Raw genomic sequence first — 19820 nt, forward strand, 5'->3', positions numbered from 1 at the left:
CAGAGCCTCTGTTTTCTTGGCATGGTCCTCATGGTTGCACGTTATGGCAGGTGCTTCTGCAGAAGTAACAGTCTGCAGCAGGTCAACTGTTTTCTAAAACCACTCTTTTTAGACCTAAACTTGTGACTGCTGATGAACTCGAATGGAAAAAACTGGACTATTACCAAGAACATTAACCCATTTTTTTATCTGTTCTATTGAAAAATTCTTTTTGAGAATGGCCAGTGTTAGGTTAATGGTTAATGGTTGGAATAGATGATCTTCAAGGTCTTTTCCAACCTAGATGATTCTGTGATTCTGTGAAATGAAATAATAATGTTTTCTGTATTGAATAGATAGGAGTTTTTTCTCTCTCCAGTTCCCCTAGCACCAACACCCACACTCCACTCACAGGGATACCACTCAGTAACAATAAGGTTTCCCTTTTCTCCTGCTCAGCTCAGGAACCTCCTTTTCCTGTTTTCACATTTTTGAAGGACAAAAAAATGGAGCAGAATAAACTCTTCTCCCTGGTCTTATCTGCAGTAAAAAGGTTTGCCACATACCTAGACCAGGAAGGTCTGAGTGGTAAAATGCTGCAAGCAGAACGGCTGCTTAGGCCAGCAAGATGGCCTTGGCCAGATGGCAGATGTTAACCAGTTCCCTAGGAGGGATAAACCAGGCTGTCTGGAAGACGATCTCACTGGCTTCCCCACCTCTGTGCTGAGCGTGCTGCCAGTGTGCTTGTGCCAGCTGAGAAAGGGAGGGGGTGTATTTTTCTCAGGCTCCTGATTCACATCGCTTTGTCAGTAAAACTTTCAAATGAGCCCGTGCTGGATAGTCACGCCCAGGGAAACCCACTGACCTTGGTGGAGCTGTGCAAATACAGCCAAGAGCACTGTCTGGCTCCGGATACTTAGCCCGTCCCCATGCCTTTGTGCCTCCCATTCTTCAGCGCTCGCTCAGTGCTGTACACAGTGGCACTGGTTGATGCCAGCCATCCCTGTGATTGATGAGTGGTCAGAGGCTCTCAGCACTCAGGCGGGCATCTGAAGTAGGCGTAGAATGCAACATTGTCCCAGGGAGAGACAAAAGGAAAGGACAAGGCTTCTCCTACTGAGTAGCAGTGGAAAGCAAGCCAGGAAATCATACAGGAAGGAGGGAGGCTGTTCCACGGGGAGAGGAGATTGGCAAAAATTAACTTTTTAATTCCTTTCCAAAAGGAGCCAGAGGCTTTAGGTAGTCATATGGGAACAATTCAGTTGGAGGAAACACTCCACTTTGCTATTGGCTTTATCTCTGGTTGTAATAGTGCCACATATCACTTGCAACAGAACTTGCAGAAAAGCTGTTTTCTGTCATGCTGCTATTTGCTATTAACAGTCCAGCTGAGTAATTGCCTCATGCTACCATGTTGTTATTTGCTTCTATTTTAGCTGAATACAAAACCAAATCAGCATGTGAAAACCAGGAACTGAAACTCCACTGTCAGGAGTCCAAGTTCCTTATCATCTACTCTGCCACCTATGGCAGATGGGCACACGAGGAGAACGTCTGCTCGACAGAAGTGGAGCATGTCCCCCGCTTTGGTATGTTTTTACACTGTTGATAGACCTTCTCCAGGCAGGTGCACAGAGAAGTGGGGGAAGGAGATGGGGAGAAAACTTCAGGTGCAAGAGCAACGGCATTTTGAAAATGCCAGTGATTGAAATATAAGAGATTATTTCTGAAACTCAAACGAATTGCCCAGTATGAGGGAGAAATACTGAGTAGGAAATGCAGCAAAGTAATAAACTTTCATATAGTTAATCAGTCCTTAGTATGACTAACATCAAAAACTCTAGTTCTCTTGGCTGTCTGGAACTTAGGTGACGTATACTAAATATCAGCTGTTTGCCTCTCTTCTTTCTCCAACTTCTGACAATGATTAGGCAACCCGAGTGTCATGACACCTTGTCTTACTGTTCTTCTTCTTACCTTCTTCTCTGATCTCTGTTTCTGCCAGCTCTTCCTTGCCTTAAATGCAGACTGTAAGGATAGGGTTCATAGGTCAGGGTCCATTGCTTTAGGTGCTGTTGTATGACCAGACTTCAAGACTGGTGGTACTAGAAAATGAAATGTGCCTAGGACTTCTCTCTGGCACCAAGTCCAGCAGGCAGGAACGTCCTATGTATGTAGTACTAAACTCTTACCCTCCAGAGCAGGATGACTGCATGCAAACTGCTTCTTGGGGCCGCTCCCTGGCCTGCGCTAGCTCCTCAGATGTGATGGGGAGTTGTTGAGAGGATGCTGTTGGCCTGGGCCAGATGGGTGCAGGGCCAAATGCCTGGCACTGTGCTGCAGTGCCAGAAACATTCCCTCTCACTACTGATTTACTGGTACAGGTGCACCCCAATACATATATATATTAATATATAATGTCACTAAACTAGTAATTTATATATAAACAATATATTATTGTTGCTATAATATTAATATTCCTTTGGTCAGATTGTGAACACTTACAGGCACAGATCGTTCCCTTCCGAATAGGTTAAAGAACCCAAAATATCATAAGCAGTGTATGGTCTGCATTGATAACCAGTCATTGACTTCACTGTATAGTCTCAGCTGGTGTATGATTAATGACTTATGACTCACTTTTTATCACTAAATATTTAAATTTATAGTATCATGTGGTTGTGACGGTCCTTGATGCTTGTATGAATAATATGTTCAAGTGGCTGACACAGAACGTATGAAGGTAAATTTTCATGCCACAGAGCAGGCCAGCACAAGATAGGTGTGCTGTTCAAATCCCTCAATACCACACAGGAAAGGATTTATATGACTGATGCCAGCCCTCTGAAAAGGCTGAACTTTACTGCTAAGAAACATGCTACAAGTAAAATCTATAAGAAGCATCTCTGAAGGTCAAGAAGAGATCAGTAATTAGTCTTAAAAGCCATTTGTCTGCAAGACAATGTTTCTATTTAGTTATATAGATATTATTAAAAATGTATTGGCTGAAAATTGTAATCCATTCTTAGACAAGAATCTATTTAAAATTACCAGGTGTGTGTTTCACACTGTCTGTCTTGTGTGGTCCTTCACACAGACTTTACCTTTGCTACCTTCTGTGGAAGAAACATTTTAGCAGGTTTCTGACAAGCCCATACATCCTTCATGATGGTGGCGTTAGTGTATGACACAAGGCAGAGCAGAGATAGCTCAGCTGATCAAGAAAGGTTGCCATCATACTTGCTTCTTGCATTTCATTCACCTCCAGAAATCACTCACTCGCCTCTAATGTCAGCACTTACAGTTCACAGATCAGAATACTGCAAACCCTTCTTACTGGGTAAAGTTTCCCAGTATAAACAGAGAAAGAATTTGTAACAGGACAAACTCTCTGCTGTGGCCCCCTGCATACGAGCACCTCTTGAGAAGCACACTGGCTGTTGCTGGTTTTGTGTTCTATAACGCAACCTAAAACTGTGATAATAGGAGAGCGTGTAAAACCTAAGACAAACACAAGGTAGATCTGTAGAAGGTAGATCATTGTATACATTTCCCATTACTTAATGAAAGTGCTTGGCCTCTTCCTGCATGGTACCACTAACCCTCTGCGATGAGTATAATTTTCAAAAGCGCCTATGTGGCTTGGGAGTACACATTCAGTTATCACAAAAGACTTAGCACTTAGGAGACAAATCCAATTGATTCCAGATCTATCCATCTCAAGATTAAATCTTATTTATGTGGTTATTTAAGCATATACAGATGTGAGTGAGTACATGATTAGACTTTTTAAATATCTGTGTACCTTTCGGGGAAAGCAATGGTAATTTGGATGTCAATGCGAATTTAATGATTTGAGACAATTTAAAAAATTTACTTCAGCTGCTCTTCATTCCTGAATCACAGTCCATGTACTTGTATATGTTTACACCAAAAGCTAAATCTGCTCCAACATACATCCATTGTTGTTTCTACCCACGTTTGTGCATCTCAGCCTAAAGGCAGTGCTTGAGTCTTTCCATTTCTTTCACTTCATCGCAGGAAAACTGTGAAGTGGGTTTTTTTAGTACTATGCAGAAGAGAAGTCATCTGTATGTCCTAACGGCAAGCATAGGAAGTCTCTGTGAAGCTCAAGAGTTTTGCATCTATCCATACTTGATATGGTCCTGCTAGGAGTACTGGGTATTGAATTAATTAGATACTTCTCTAGATTTTGGTGACCTCATGTTATGTGTAATATAACTGATAAGCAGTTAATGACAAATATCATCTTTGGACTGAGACAGATGTATTCTGAACTATTGCTTTTCCGTGAACAGTCTATCAAATCAGCTGAGAGATTTTTGAAGCTTTGCTTCAAAGGGAACACAGAAAAACATAAAATTTCTTTAGTATAAAGGCTCTTCTCCATATAGGAAATAGAGTATATAAATCCATCTCTGGTATTGATGATACCTGTGTGGCCTCGGAGCACTTGTAGGATCCTGAGCCTCAGCTCAACATTTAGCATGACTTCCTTTTGGAACTAGTTTTCTGAGCCAGTTTAGTAATGTAAATTAGGTGCCATTTTCAATATAGAGGAGAAAGAAGAGCAATGGCATCATGGTGTCATTCCTGCTAGATAAAGCCTTTATAGTAGAGTTGTCCTCTGGTCTGGTTAAGTCTTGCTTACCCTAGACAATGGAACAAGACAAAGCCAAGTAAAAAACCCACACAGGATGGGTTAAGGGAGACATAGATTCAGGTCCTTGTTCTGATTCAGATAAAGAGAAAATCTGAATCTGGGTAAAGATTTGAACTAGTGTGAGTACAAGAAACTCTCTAACGTGTACTGCAGCTGATAAGACATCACTACTTCAGTCCTAGGACTGATGCCTAATTATATGTGTAACTTGCACCGTCCATTTCAAAATGTCTCTTGCTTTTGTTAAAAATGACCAGAAACAAAAAGCTGTGCTTAGAACAACTCATCTTGCTTGATGCAGTTTGGGGAGAGGAAGGATTTGTCAAAGAATGTGAAATTTCCATATAAGATCACTATAAAACATTTTTCCTTTTTTAAATAACTTTCACCATCAAACTGAAATAGGGTATTTTTACATGTCTCTGGTCTTGCTCTCCAACTTGTCATCAAGACCATTCATTCTTATGAGTGGTCACCGTTGCCCACTTCAAAGAACAGTGAGTAAAATCTTGTCTCCTGGCATTTTAGGATATTTTACCTTCAGGAAAGTTTCTTCTGCAAAGTAAGCTCCTACCATAAGTAACAGAGTTCATTGCAGCAGAAGGAATTATTTCCATTATAAGATCTCTGGATCATTGCAGAAAAATAAAAAACTCCAAGCAGTGTCCTGCTTCTGCAGCTGTTCAAATAACTGGCACTGTTAAGACTGTACAGACTTTACAGGAAGTAACTTCCCTGTTTTACTAAGATTATAAAAAATTTCACAGGAAAACAAAAACTTTTTTGGGTGCAGTTTTGTAGCAGATGTTTCTGCTTAGAGGAATCTATTGTGTCTAGCACCAAAGCATGAAACCATTGCAGTTAATTTCTGTGTGAGTTGTTGCCCTTTGTGACATATTATCTCTTTTATATTTGTACTAACATGTGGGTGAAGAAAGAGAAAATGTATTGGCCAAAAGAAGTTAAAGAGTTGTGCCAGAACAGGTTGCCATAGAGAGAGAGTACAAGGAAGATTCAGGTCAACAAACACTTCTCAAACTGTAAATTACTCTTGTTAATACAAGAAAGTACTTGAAAGAAGGCTTGGTAGTGGGTCGCCTCTAGCTGCAGCTTGCAGGCTAGAACACTAAAACGTCCTTCCCAGAAATTTCACCTGGATGTGCATTGGCTGGTCAGATGTGCATTCCCTTGAGCACTAATGACCATCTGAGCCCTGAGTTACGTGTCTTCATTGCTGGAAGGTAGGGTCCAGCACAGCCCTCTCTTTTACCTGTTTCCCACTTTTGGGAGGTTGAGAGGGGAGGTGGAGAATTCAGGTACTGTCATCACAGCTTGCACCATGGCATGACATACCCTGGAGCTGGGTTTTGTCCTAATCCCCTCTTCCCAGTGAAATGGCATTCAGCTATGCAGAAGGGGTGTTAGCGGGGCAAGAAAGAGAGATTTCCAAAATCCTGTAGGTTCCTTCCAGCCCAATAAGGCGTCATGATTTTGTTATATAACAGTATTTTATGATACTGTGATTCCTTCCCCCCCCCCCCTTTTTTTTTTTGTATCAGTATTGCGTACAATTCAAAAGGCCTACATCTCTTAATCACTAACAGGGATTGAAAAGCTTTTGGTTTCTTTCTCTTACTAAGACGTGTCCTCCTAGTGTGAGCCAGTCCCTTGTATATGTCTGTTGAGAGCAGATGTAAATGAAGTAAAGGTACAAATGGGTATAGGCAGATCTGGAAATGCTTACACACTGAAGTTACTAGGTTCATGCTAGCTATAGACTTCTAGGTGCCATAAAACACAAACCATGTAAGTTGACCAAAAGCTAGGAAATACTGGATATTGAAGTACAGACACTTCAAGGAGCACTTAGTCAATTAACAGAAACACTGAGCCCAGTCCTCTGCTGGGGGAAGAAGCAAAAGCCTGTAGCTCAGAGCTGCTACAGAGAAGGTGACCAAGTCACAGAATCACAGTCCTTTTTTGACTGCAAGTATCACTGGTTCAAGGCCTGGGTTTCCTTTCCATTCCAGAGCATCATGTGCGTGGCTAACTAAGGGACTGATTTCAAACACAAGCCCTGTGGGCAGTCATGCAAGTGGCAGGCTCCTGAATGGAAGAAACCTGAGACTGCAGAGCAGTTATTTCAGTAACCAAGCATAGGACCTCTTACAGGAACACCGTGAAAGAGCAAATGTGCTCCAGCTCTGAAGGCAGAGGGATGGTGTGAGCGGGGTAGATGCAGAGGCACTGTTCTGTAGCAGGACCAGGGCTCAGGGACATGGGCTAGGTTCACATCTCCCTTTGCAGCTTCTGCCACTAGTGCCTTGCCACTTTAGGTGTGGGAGACAACAGTCAACTGAATTTTATGGATGCAAAAGTAAGGATAAAATTGTTCAATTTTGCTTCCATCACAAAAATCCTTAAGTCTATGTGCAGACATCAGATATGAAAAGTTCCTTGTCCGTGTCAGCCTGAGCAAACTGGGAAGCTTAGTAGGTGTTTTGGACCCCAGAAGGTGCCAGTAGGGACCCTTGACCCCAACAAATCTTGTCAAGACAAAGCTCCCCAAAAAGAAAAGTTGTTCAAAGCAGTGGCAGAATGAGAAGAGATTGTTTGAAGGGAAGAAGAGAGCAGCCACCGTTTCTAGAGTCCAGTTATCTTTCTGCTGAGATGAAAAGGGAAGGTCACATTTGACTGAGCAGCTGTTTGAAGTTGCTTGAAGCATGCTCAGACGCACATCACTTCATCCATTAATGTTTTTACTAGCAATTCAGGGATTTTCTTGTGTGTAGTTTTTTCTGACTTAGATTTTTGAACTGTTTGGAAAAGTATACTTGGCACTCAAGTCTAAAACAAGCTAAGGAACTCCTGCCTGTGTACATGCTGACCCAAATGGTGCAAGACAAAGCAACAAGCATTTGAGCAGAGGGAGTCTGGTCCCTGCTGTTGTCAGTGAGCATGGAGCTCCACTTGTCTCTTGTCCTCGGTGTTCATGCTGGCAGATGGATCTCCCACTCTGTGCATATGCATGTGCAAGAAGGAGAGAAGGACCATGGGGCGGGGGTTGTGTGAAATACTTACAGACTGAATTCTGAACTTCGGAGCCGCTTGTAAATAAAACCAAGCAATGGGCTAATCTCATGCAGGCTTACAAGGGCCTCACAACAGCCACTGCAGTGAGAGGGAGAGAGAGGGTGCAGCTTTTCAGAAAGCCTTGGTGTTGTATTCACTTCTAAGGAATGGCCTATGCTGGCAGAAAGTAGTATTTTTAGCATATCATACTGCCTTGTTTACTGACAATACTTGGACCTGGAATAGAAAGGTACCAGCAACACTTTTCATAAGTGCTGCTGATCACATTGTGTGCTTTTGCTAGAATCAGTGGTTCAAATGGCCCTTTTCTGATGCATAGGCAGGACCCTGTGTGCCATGCTCTTGCATAAATTACCATATTATTATGGTAACTTTCTTTAAGAGTCTGCAGCCTTAGCTTTCTCCAAACTCCATAGTTTCCCCTTGTCAATTCTTATCCCCAGAGCTGATATTTGGGCTCCACAAAGCACAAGCCATCCCGATTTGGTAGTGTGAAATCTTTGCTTTCAGTTGATTTTAAAAGCAAGCTCCTTATTCTTTTGCGGGTAGGCACAGCCCAGAAAGCATAAAACAGCATAAGCCAACAGTTTGGGATGAAAGCAAGAGGCAGCTGGGCTCCAGTATTGGAGTGACAAATTGTGTAGGGGTTTCTTTTTTGAGTGCCCTTGGTCCTTCACCAGCACCTTACGTCATGCTGATCTACATTTGATACACATCTCCTACCCACCATGTCTTGAGGCTCACCCTGTGCATAGTGATGTGGGAGAAAACAACAATTAGTAACGTTTGGAGAGGGTGTGACAGGACGCTGTTGCCAGAGCTTGGCACAAGATACTCAGGCCAGCTCTGGCTGCTCCATCACCTGCAGGTCTTGTGTGGCAGGATGGAAAGAAAGGGAGGGAAGGCTCCTTCTGTCTGAGTTGAGAGAAGCTTTAAGAAACCAGAAGACAAATTGCTTCTCATTAAAGCCTGCATGATTTATGGCATGTCATTTGCATGCCAAAACTTTCCTAAACAAAGCTAATTAGGGAGCTGAAAGCTTGTCCTCCAGAAACAAGGCTTTCTACTCTTAACTGTTAAATAGCTGCAGTCAGATTTGATAGTTTATTACTGCATTAAGAACCTCTTCTTGACACCCGTATCTCTATGCCATCCATATAAGTGTCTGTTTCAAAAGATCCACCAACAGTCTTGATATGTAGCACGCAACTATGGGAGAAAGGCATGAAGAATGGAGTGTTTTCCCAGCCGCACATCACTGCCTTTTCTGCCACTGTTGGTGGATGCCACCAGCCTTCTAGCACACTGGGAACGTGCCTTTCAAGAGGCAGTTTATTTTAAACATATGGTACCAATTTAGAAAGCCCCATAAACATATGTGTAGCTCAAGTATTACTTAGATATTCAGAAAGAAGACACATTGCATATTTATGTTCATCTACTGATTGGTGATTTCTTCGGGACCATTCAGTGGGACCATTCACTCATTTACTCAAAATGCAGCACTGATGGAATTCTCTCCACATTCAGACACTGCAATAAGGTGTTTGACCAAAAGGAAGATGAGTTATTCCTAGCATGAGCTCTGCGTTGCTGCAGCTGGATTGCTATTAGACCCCAAGCAAGTTTGGTTGAAACTAGCTTGGACATCCCTTCAGCACACACTGATTCCTCTGACTTCGGTGCAGATACACTTCTGTGATGTCTTCTCATGGGAGATTGTACAGTCAAAGCTGCAGACATTGAAAAAGTGGCCTTCAGTACCAAGTATACAGAATTCCTCCAAGCTGAACTCATTGCTCAGCTGGCATCGTAGCTGCCAGGAGAGCTGATGGGGAGATAGCAAGGATCCACATAAACCAGAGAGAAAAAAAGTGAACATTTTTTGACTGAATCACTAAAAGCCAAAATGTTGTTAGACCACAGGAAGCTGTTAGGAGTTTTTTTGTTGTAAGTCTTTCCAGTTAACATCTGTGGTGTCCTGCAAAGGCAAGCCAGCCTTGGTTTTCATTTAGTCACCTGTGACACCAGGCAAGCCTTAGGAAATTCTCAAAAAACTGGCCTGCCAAGAGCCCACAGGCATGTGATGACTGGCTCCTCAGGCAGAGGAGCCAAATCCAACATGAATATAGATGATAAGGAACTATTAACTCCCACAGAAACATGAGCAAACATCTACCAAAGGCAAAATGAAACATGTACTCTCTGTATCACTGAATTTGTAGAAAACCATCAGCACAACGGCCTCCTGTTTTTTAAGACACTGTGAGTAGCTTCCAGGGCAGGAAATTTTGTAGAAAACATAATTCAATTTGCCAGATTGCTGTTGTGTTCCCAATCATTCATTTATGAATCATCTGATAATTCTTCCTGATATTCTTCAGTTGTTTCTGTACTTGCCAAAATAAGCTACTTGGCTGCCTGAAATGTCCACCCAAATATATCCTTACTCATCTAAAATCGCCAGGGAGGGAAACTAAAATGGTTCAGTTACTTAATCAGAACCACCCAATGTTTTAGGTCAGCCTTCCCTGCCTGTTCAGCAGCCTCCCAGGACACATGGGCATTAGGATTTTAGGTCTCTGAAAAGACAAAGGAAGAGTTGCTCTTCCAGAAATCCATATACAAAGGTAACCTGCAAGCCCTTTGCCAAACAAACAGAGCAGCTCAGTATCTTCCAATGGCTCCGCTCAAGTACATGACTTATCTAGTGCTTGTGTCAGGGGATTAACTCTTAAAATCACAAACCTGTCCCATTTTCATATATTAAATGTCAGTCTTCTTTGTTAAGAACTCCAGTCTAAAACCTCTTATTTTCAAACAAGACTGGGGAACCTTTGGAATGTCTTTGCAAACACTGTTTCTCCTTCCTCTAAATAGGCACAAATGAGCTTCAGCAGCTGGAAGGTGACAAGGTGCTGTCCTTATCTGAGTTTTATTATAGGAAGAAGGACTGTTTTAATGCCCAGAGAAATATGTTTTCAGACCTCTAGAGTGTCCCTGCCTCAGAAGACTAGAGTGAGAAATAGCTATCATCCACAGAAAGTCATAAAACACTGCTGACTGGAAGCAGACAGCTTCAGAAAACTATTACTTACTCCAGACTTGTAATTTATGCATACTTTCTGTTTAGAAAATGAAACTAAGAGGAATTTTTGCTTTGTGGCTTGGAGTTTAGCACATATGGATTACAGGAGTTTAATCACATCTAGAGACATTTTTTTCTTTTTTGAAAGCAGATTTTTTAAAGTTTGTCTGACATACACATTTTCCCACTCAAATAATTTCTGCATCAGTGCAAAATCTTGCTAATCAAGTTTTATTCTTTTATAAACTGTGGTAGAAGGTGTACATCTTGAATAAAGAAATCCCAACTGCGAGTGTAGATTTTAGCAAGGCAGGTTTTCACACACAGTGCATGTTTCTTGCTCTGAACCTTGGGAGAAGTTCAGCAATCTGGACTCTTCATCTGCACAAAGTCAGGGGTAGTTTAGGCTGCTTTGAAAATGATGTGAGTTACCCGGCAGTGCAGTGTAGATGCGTTGAGGTTGCTATAGGCATGCAAATTTGGCTTGTTGTGGCAGCCTTGCTAGAACAGCCTGGAATTTGGTATGGGAGGAAGAAGCCAAATGTTCCCCTGGTTAAATATTGAGCCCATTTTGACCTCTTTGCCATGGCAGAATGGCTCCTGCCAGCGACGGGCATAATAAATCAAAAGCTACCTTTAATACACCAAAGTTCACTGTAGCCCTAACTGTTGCGACACACAAGAATTGATCTCACCTGACTTGAACTGAAATTAGGCATCCAGTGAAACCATCTCAATAACCCAGGGACCAAGAGAAAGACTTGCAAACAGAATTGCATCTCCCTTTATTTGCACACTCATCTTGAGATGGAATAGATGGAGAGCTATTTGGATGTGCTTATTTTTTCTAAGTCACCATGAAGGGAACATAGAGGCCTTGTACTGGGCACCTTGTTTGGAGCTTGACATAAATCTTAGTGCAACCTTAGTGTGCACCTGGAAGTCAGCATGAGGTAGTTAGCTTGCTGCGAGTTCACATTTTCATTGCAGCTGACTTCCTTGCATTGACAAATCTTAGTATTTAATTCTGAAATCCTGCTTAGGCAAACATATGCCTGAAATAAATAGCAGATTTATATCTCTAGTTGTGCATGTAGCAGCTATCATTTCTGCTAACACCAGTGTTGTATATTTATTGTATGTATTTTTCTTTCAGATTGTGTGTCTTACACAGCGCTAGAAGTTTTATCAAAAAGGTGTTATGGGAAACAGAGATGCAAAATCGTTGTCACTAGCCGGGATTTTGGAAGTCCGTGCCTCCCTGGAGTGACAAAATACCTTAATGTCAGCTATGCATGTGGTAAGAGCAAATGCATGATCATTTTAAAGCCCTCATTCTGCTTGCAAAGCAAAACAATGCCAAATGGTGCACACACAGACACACACACACACACACACATGTACACAGTGGCTTCCTAAGTCTTCCCTTCCTTTTAACATAGGAAATTTGTGACACAGACATACAAGAACAACGAAAATAGGTGAACAATCCCATGGACAGAGCTGCACCTAATGTAAACTCGGGCATTAAGGGTTTTCTTCCTATAAAAGTGCAATTGACAGTAAAACATAAAGTATGTGTTTTAATATTTTGAGAAATACTATCAAAATAAGATTCTGTTCTACAGAATTCACCCACAACAGAGGAAAAATAACCTGGCATTGCCTGCCATCAGTGCAGGTAAAGCAATCCAGCATAATTGAAGCAGTGTGTACAAGCCCAGTCTTGAAATCTGATTCACATGAGCACACCTACAGCCTTCAACCTTGCAGAGGGATTTCCTTTCTCATGGGCAAAGTCTCACTAATAGTAAAGGTTTGAGGTTATATATCCCTTGCAGGACTGAAGCCTACTTCAGCTCATTCCTCAAAGAGGGAACAGTTTTCCATATTCTTTACCATAGACTAATATATTTACATCAAGGGAAAGCAGAATTCCCTACAATTTTTTTTTTTTTTTCTCAGAACCAAAGGCTGTGGGACAGCAAAGTGTAATATCAATAAAGGTGAGAGAGAAGTGATTGCAGAACTTCAGTGTAGTGCCTTATTTTTGGTATTGCACATTTTTAGGAATGATTGCACATTTCTTATACCTGGAACAGATTTCCTCAGGCTCTGCTTTCTGCTGCTGGCTAGCTGTGGGGTGGAAGTGTGAGGGTCAGGGGTGATTGTCTCTCACACTCCTCTGCTTCAGCCAGAAGATGCGTAAAAGCTTTTTCACCAAGTTACCGCTCTGCTTACTGTGCACCGCTTGGAAAGCTGCCAGCCCTGCTCCTTTCTGGCTCTTTCTGGTCTGTAGGGAGGCACAGCAGTAGCTCCACGGGGACATATCATAGAGTCCTTTTGCTGCATCTCTAGTGAGTAGTGGGCAAAGGGCACAGGTTATCTGAGACGTGCTTTTGGGAACAGCAGCGTAGGATTGATTACCAGATCACCGTGTACCTGAAGATCAGAGGAAAATGAGTCCTGGCTGCTTCCTTACTGCCATGAGAGATTTTCTTTTACAGTCTCCCTCTGAGTTCATTGTCAGGTGAGAGGCATTGCAGTAATTCAGCTTTATATTTGTGAAGAGAGCTGGAGATCTGCCTTTGCACTAATACGTTGTATTATTGTGCATTTGCCTTCATGCTGTAGTAACTTTATGAATGAGTTAATGAGATTCTCTTTAATTAGAGTAAGGATAATTATAACAGACTGTTCTTTCTTGCACATCTGTGTACTAGAAAACCAGTGTATGTTTGATTGCAGTGATGTTATGCGTTCTGTTATTTAGTGAAGTGGTTTTGCAAAAACACGTGGGTAATAAACAGTGTTCTTGTGTGTTGCTGGCACATTTTGAAGACTTTTTCTTCTGCCAAATCCTACTGAGCTGTGCGATCTGAAGCATTAGCCAATGATTTGCAGGTCTAATTATTTTACAGATCATCTAGTGAACATGGGAAGAGTTTGGGCATATTCCAGAATGACATTTTACATTCTTTCCCCTCACTAGAAGATCCCTGCTAATCCGATGCTTCCCAAGATAAGGTAAATAGGCCTCCCTCTGAAGTGACAGGAGTACAACAGAGCAGACCACATTCTCTGAGGGCTATGCCACACTTGGAAGTATATCCATCATGGTCAGGAATGTGAAAGAAATTATACTCCCCACCTCAGTGGCCAGCAACCATTTAGGTGTGTCTGGCTGCATTTTTATTTTTGCAGTTAATTCCTGCAAGTGAAAACTTAGCAGCAGCCAGGAGGTGCTAGTTTCTCACAGTCTCAATGCCCCTGATGACCTGCTCAGTATCATCTCATGTCTGCATGAGGTGACATCTCCTGGCTCTTGCTGGGGCTGGACTCCAGGAGCCTCCCACAGCTCCTGATGCCCTCCGCTGTATCTGCACTCCCTGGATGCCATTCAAAGTCTGTCTGTGGGCTGCCTTTGGCAGCTTGTGGTAGGTGACTGACTCCTACCCTATTTGACAAAGTAGTGCTGGCACAAGCTGTAGTATAGATGTGATTATCTTGATAAAAATTCCTTGTGCTAGTACCAGTTATTCTGTTCAGCGACCTGACGTAGCCTATCGTAGTTAAAGTCCTCATGTCTGAAATGAATCCATGACGGAAATTAACAATGGAAGCAGTCAGGAGCTTTTTTTGTCCATTCCATTTTGAATTAAGCACCCTTCTACAACAGATATCTGAATGGCATATTAAATAGCTGTTCAAACCCAATAGGAAGCCGTGGGCTGTAGCAAGCAAAGTCCTGTAGCAAGCAAAGCCCTGGGAAGTTCCCCCTGGGAGGGGAGCAGGAGGAATATCAGCACAGGTGAAGGAGCCCCTGCCTGGGCACCAGGCCATGCGACAGGAGCTTCAGGTCACACAAAGGCGCTGGGGACGGTGCGTCCTCCCAGGACGTTGTTCATAACACGTGCACATTGTTCATAACAGCCAGGCCTGCAAATTCGGAGTGCAGTCTGAAAACAAACCAACCTGCTCACTGTCTGCCTCATGCACCAACAAAAATATTCTGCCACAGGAAAACTGTTAAGAATTACAATGAGGTACAAGCCAAAATAGAAATGAGCTAATTCTCCCCTATCTCTCTTGGCCTCCTATTGCAAACAGGAGCTAAGAGTCCCCCAAAAATTCCTTCATCAGGAAAAACAGCTATGACTTTGAGCCCACACACAAACGAAAGTTCTGCTCAGAAAGAAGTGCTATTTTTAGTTGTTTTTCAAATGAAAACTATGCTAAGCCGCAAACCTCAGTCTCCTCTGTTCCGTTTAGCTTTCCTTAACACTATTGGCAAATGTTTCTATGTGGGAGAGAGGTGAGCTTCATACCTGAAATTTCTTCTTGTTTTTCCCCTTTCACATCAGTCTGAAAATCAATCAGTCTGCCTTCACATAGTACAGGGAACAAGTGCCAAGATCTGGGTATCTGAAGGGCCCATTCACAGAATATGTGAACTCTCAATGTCTGCATGATGCACCTGCTTTTAGCTCTTTTAATTATTTTAAGAAGAGTGTGAAAACTTATCAAGGGAAAAAATTAATGAAATGAGAAGGATGCAGCGCACTCCCACCCAGCACATTTCTTCCCATCCTGTGACCTTCCTTCTCAGTGGCCATTCGTCTCAGAGGCTTTGCAGGGGACGTCACACAAGACTTTAAACATTTCTCTGGGAATTACAGTGAACTATCCTCATCCAAGTATCTAGATGCAGTTTAACATCTGACTAAATTCAGGATAAATTCAGTTTATCCTTAATTTATAGGCTAATTTTGTCTCCTGTCCACTGGTTGGCACACCCCTTGGGGAGTGGAAGACAAGGGGGCAGAAAACAAGGGGGCAGGTCCCCAGCACTGATGTTCCTCGAGCTCCACACAGGCAGGTGTGTGAATCCAGTCACAGGTCCAGAGCTGCCCTTACTAGTCCCTAGCAAGAAGTTGCAGCGTTGTGTCTCCCCTTCGGTGTTTTGCTCATCTTAAGGTGAAAATTATTGGCTCTCTACCTGTGTGTCCCATCACTCAGGCTCACTTTGCCTGACGCACTTGCCCTTGTCACCCTTCCCCGCCCACCTCACCTTCCTTTCAGTCTTCTTCACAGTTACTTTATTGCCTTTCCCACCTCCTTTTCCTCCCTGCCAGTGCTAACCCTGTGAGCAGCATTCTCTTTGCCACTGTCCCATGCCAGAGCATCCCAGTGGTGTGCCTGGTCGGTGGGTGGTGGTGGAGGGAGGAGGATGTGTTGCTGGGCACAGCCCTTCTGGGCTGTTTGCCAGCCATCAGGGTTAGAGTAGAACTATGTTAGTAAAAGTCAAGGCAGCACAGCAGGCAGCGGCAGCAGCCCTGACTGGGGCTGGCACAGGGGGATAAGCAGCACAGCTCTGCCTGGGGCTGCACCACAGACCACCTCTGCAAACACTCCCAGCCTTCGGGCATGAGGGAGCATCTTGGGGCCACTGAGGAAGCTCAGGCTGGCTGCAGCGCCGGGGCCAGGCTTGCACACACTGGCAGGGCTGGCACTTGCCCACGCTGCCTCTGGGCACAGCCACCCGCTACGATCCCTTCGCTACCACCGTCAGAAACCCAGTTAATAAACCCAGGGTTAGCAATGGGACTGGTAATTAACTGAGGATCTGGTTCCTAAAACTAACAGTACACAATTTGTCTTTCTTCTTTTCAGTTCCTAAATTTATCCTCATGGCTGTCAACCCCCCGGTCACCGATAGTAAGTCTTCTGTCAAACAGAACGATGGTATGTACCATCAAAAAAAATACGGTTTTCTGCTCTCTCTTGTCTTTGATTGGAATAGGATGTTTTCCCACTGCAGAGCTTGGTCTGAGGGGGGTGGGATGAGGTAGCCGAAACCCTGCTGAGGCAGCTGCTCCTCCCCTCAGAGGGCAGCCTGATGGGCTGGGAGCAGGATGGGACCCGTGAGCACGGTCCTGCTCTCACAGCAACACTGCGAAAGGAGTGACCCGTCCAAACGCACAACCAGCTGCTGTCTTCTGACTTTGGTTGAACCGTGGGAAAAGTAGAAGTGAAACTGCAGTTGTTTCAGGGTGAAGAGTCTTTTAAGAGTTATGCCAACACCTGCTCTTCTTAAAGGCAACAAAATTAATGATGTGGTTAAAGTGTATTTGCTGCCATTAATAACGGGAGTGTACTGCAAGGACTGGGCTGGGAAGTTCATTTGAGAGCTGTGAAGCTTAATGAAGTAAAATTATTTCAGAAACCTTAACAGGAATAGGCAAGGTGTAATAGATTCTTTTAAATAAATTTGCTGTTTTCTAGATAGTCAGTATTTTCAATACTTTATTTATACTTTATTTCAATATTTATTTTCTTTATCAACCGTTGTTTGGTTTAATGTTCTGCAAGGTCCCTATGGCACAGCACTGGCCTGCCTGTGTTTTAGGTGGACTTGTTAGCTTAAAAGTTCTTGGGTGAATATCAGTTTAGTAGCTTCATCATCTATGATATGATTGAATTTGCTTTGCCTCCTCGTGTCACAGGTGTTGACCTTGATCCAAAGGAATCAAGACTTCCAAAGAAAGAGGGAATTATTGTTAGCAGCTCCTTGGCTACATTTGCATACATTAGAGGTAGGAGAATGAAGCTGAGATTGTTTGGTTCATTAGATCATGGCATTTTGGGAAAAGGGAAGATCACCTCAGAACGTCACAACTGGTAATCCCTTGTTTATAGTAACAATATTATTACAATGTAATCAAAGTCTTGTGGATGGGACAATCACAGCATAATTGTTATTTATAGAATATTTTCCATCTTGAAGGATCCAAACACTTTTAGAGACTGCAGCCAAGATATTTTTTAATGAATATTTTCAATGGGGACTGTTGGTTGTTAAGTATTTTTGAAAACCTAGTCCTGATCTGGGAGCAGCACTGGAGACATCTATTTCTGGAAATGTTGGTTTGCATACATATAAGGATCATCAAGGAGCAGTAAAAAAAAAAAACAAAACCAAAACAAAAAAAAACCCAGCCCAAATCCAGCTGTCTCTGGTATGGGACATGGCAGGTTTTTTGACTTAGTATCACTAAGGCAAATTTTGTTTAGGCAAATAAATCACCAGATCTCGAACACCACGGAAGTCACAAATTTTGGAAGTGAGCAAAGACTGATGCTGAGAAGTGATTCTGGAGCTAAGATTGCTGCTCTTCTAGAAGACACCAAGAACCACGCAACTGTCGAGCATCATCCCACAGCAGTTGCAAGGGCTTCCCCCACCAGCACAAAGGGTGGCCGCAGCCTGCCGTCACCGGAGACAGACTGTCCCTGCCAGCAGCACCCGGCTGCCCCCAGCAGCTCTCCCCAAAACCGCCAGGCCCCACCGCCCTTGAGACCTCCTTGCAACACCCTGAGCAGCCAGGGTTGGCTTTTACAACCCACTGAGAAAGGCTGTTTCCACATCTGTCTCACTTGTTGCTATACTGAGAAGTGATCTCAGACTATGTCAAGGAAGAAAAATGTTCCTTACCCAGCCTGGCCTGGAGATGCTGCCATGGCTCTGTGGAGCCCAGAGTTGCTCTTCCCATGCCCCCTCTTCATGAGGGTAAGGCCCATTTTGGCAGGATGGCTGGAAAAAAAAAAATAAAGGCATGCTTCTGGTAGCTGGTTGAGAGTGCTAGTAAGTTGCTAATAAAAAGATGGGATAATGTTTTTTTTATAATGTTACTAAGAGGCTGGGATTTTTGCACAGTAATTTGAAGAGGCAGAGACAACAGCATTCAGACTGCAAGTGCAGGGTGGTTTCAGTGACAGAAAAAGCCTCCCCCCACTCCCCCAAGCACACCGCACTCTTATGGCTACATAATGCAGGGCACTTTGGAAATGGCAGCTGACTTTTTTTGTAGGTAGGCTTTGGCAGAGTTTGTAAAGTGTTTAAGCACTGGCTTTCTGATTTCAGATCACCCTGAAAGAGCTGCTCTCCTGTTTGTGTCCAGCGTTTGCGTGGGATTAATCTTCACGCTGTGTGCTTTGGTGATCTGCGTGCCGTGCTCGAATGACCTCCAGAAATTGCACAGAAAGAAGGAGCAGTTGGTGCCAGAAAGTGACAGAGCATACGAGAACAGTGAAAATGAGGAGGAGGAGGAGGATTCCTCTGATTCAGACATCCAGGATGAGAGAGTGGGACTTTACAGACCTTCTTACCCAGGTTATAATTCAACAGAGGCAGCAGAACTGGCCGAAAGGATAGAGCGCAGGGAGCAGATCATACAAGAAATTTGGATGAACAGTGGTTTGGATATGACACCTCCTAGAAATATGAATACATTTTATATTAATGAACAATAAATGGCTTATTTTGGATGACACCCTACCCTTTTTTTTAAAAAAAGAAATGTACCTTCTGTGAAGGAACATTTGTATCAATGCATATAATTATTTGTAAAGTAAGAAGAAATATATGCAATAAAAGGAGAGTTTCAAACCCTTGACTGTCTGTAAATGATTCTGTGAAAAACATCTACAAGCTTTCATAGTTTTAAGTTATGTTATGGATGACTTTTCACTGTAATTTGGGATCAACTGCCATATGCAGGTTAAGGAATATTAAAAAAGAAATATTTAAGCAGCATAATATGGAGAAACACCTTCTTCATTAGGGTATGGCACTTGTAACCAGTTGGTGTGTTGCAGCTTGCAAATCACATAAGAACGTGCTCTAGTGATGAGAAATATGAGTATTATTAATAACATGAGCAGGACAAAGCAAACACAGGTTCTTGAAGCTTTCCTGCTGTTTTCTTAACCCAACATTTCCCTAATAAATCCCATTGCTCTGGTAACAGTGATCCTGACTACAAGGGGGTTAAATTCTGCTCACTTGAGTCCGGTTGAGGCAGTTACTTAAGAAAAGAGAAGGGTCCCTCTCTGGGCTGGGAGGTCTGGAAACTAATTTGCCCAGCATTTCAGTGAAAATTTTCATGGTTTGAGAATTAGTTTCCTTAGCAGCAG

General features: G+C 43.0%; 1 protein-coding gene across 4 annotated transcripts in view; it reads left to right on the forward strand.

Moving 5' to 3' along the window:
* The window catches only part of EVA1C (eva-1 homolog C), a 40035-nt gene extending 20737 nt beyond the window's left edge, over positions 1-19298 (forward strand). For all 4 annotated transcript variants that reach the window (XM_074858193.1, XM_074858195.1, XM_074858196.1 and 1 more), the window contains exons 4-8: positions 1416-1568; positions 12001-12144; positions 16518-16589; positions 17351-17440; positions 18769-19298. In XM_074858193.1, coding sequence (XP_074714294.1) covers positions 1416-1568; positions 12001-12144; positions 16518-16589; positions 17351-17440; positions 18769-19157 — 848 coding nt within the window. In that variant the 3' untranslated portion in view covers positions 19158-19298. The remainder of the gene's footprint in view (positions 1-1415; positions 1569-12000; positions 12145-16517; positions 16590-17350; positions 17441-18768) is intronic.
* The last annotated feature ends 522 nt before the right edge of the window (positions 19299-19820 follow it).

Source organism: Strix uralensis, chromosome 2 (genome assembly GCF_047716275.1).
Source record: "Strix uralensis isolate ZFMK-TIS-50842 chromosome 2, bStrUra1, whole genome shotgun sequence".
Lineage (NCBI taxonomy): Eukaryota > Metazoa > Chordata > Aves > Strigiformes > Strigidae > Strix > Strix uralensis.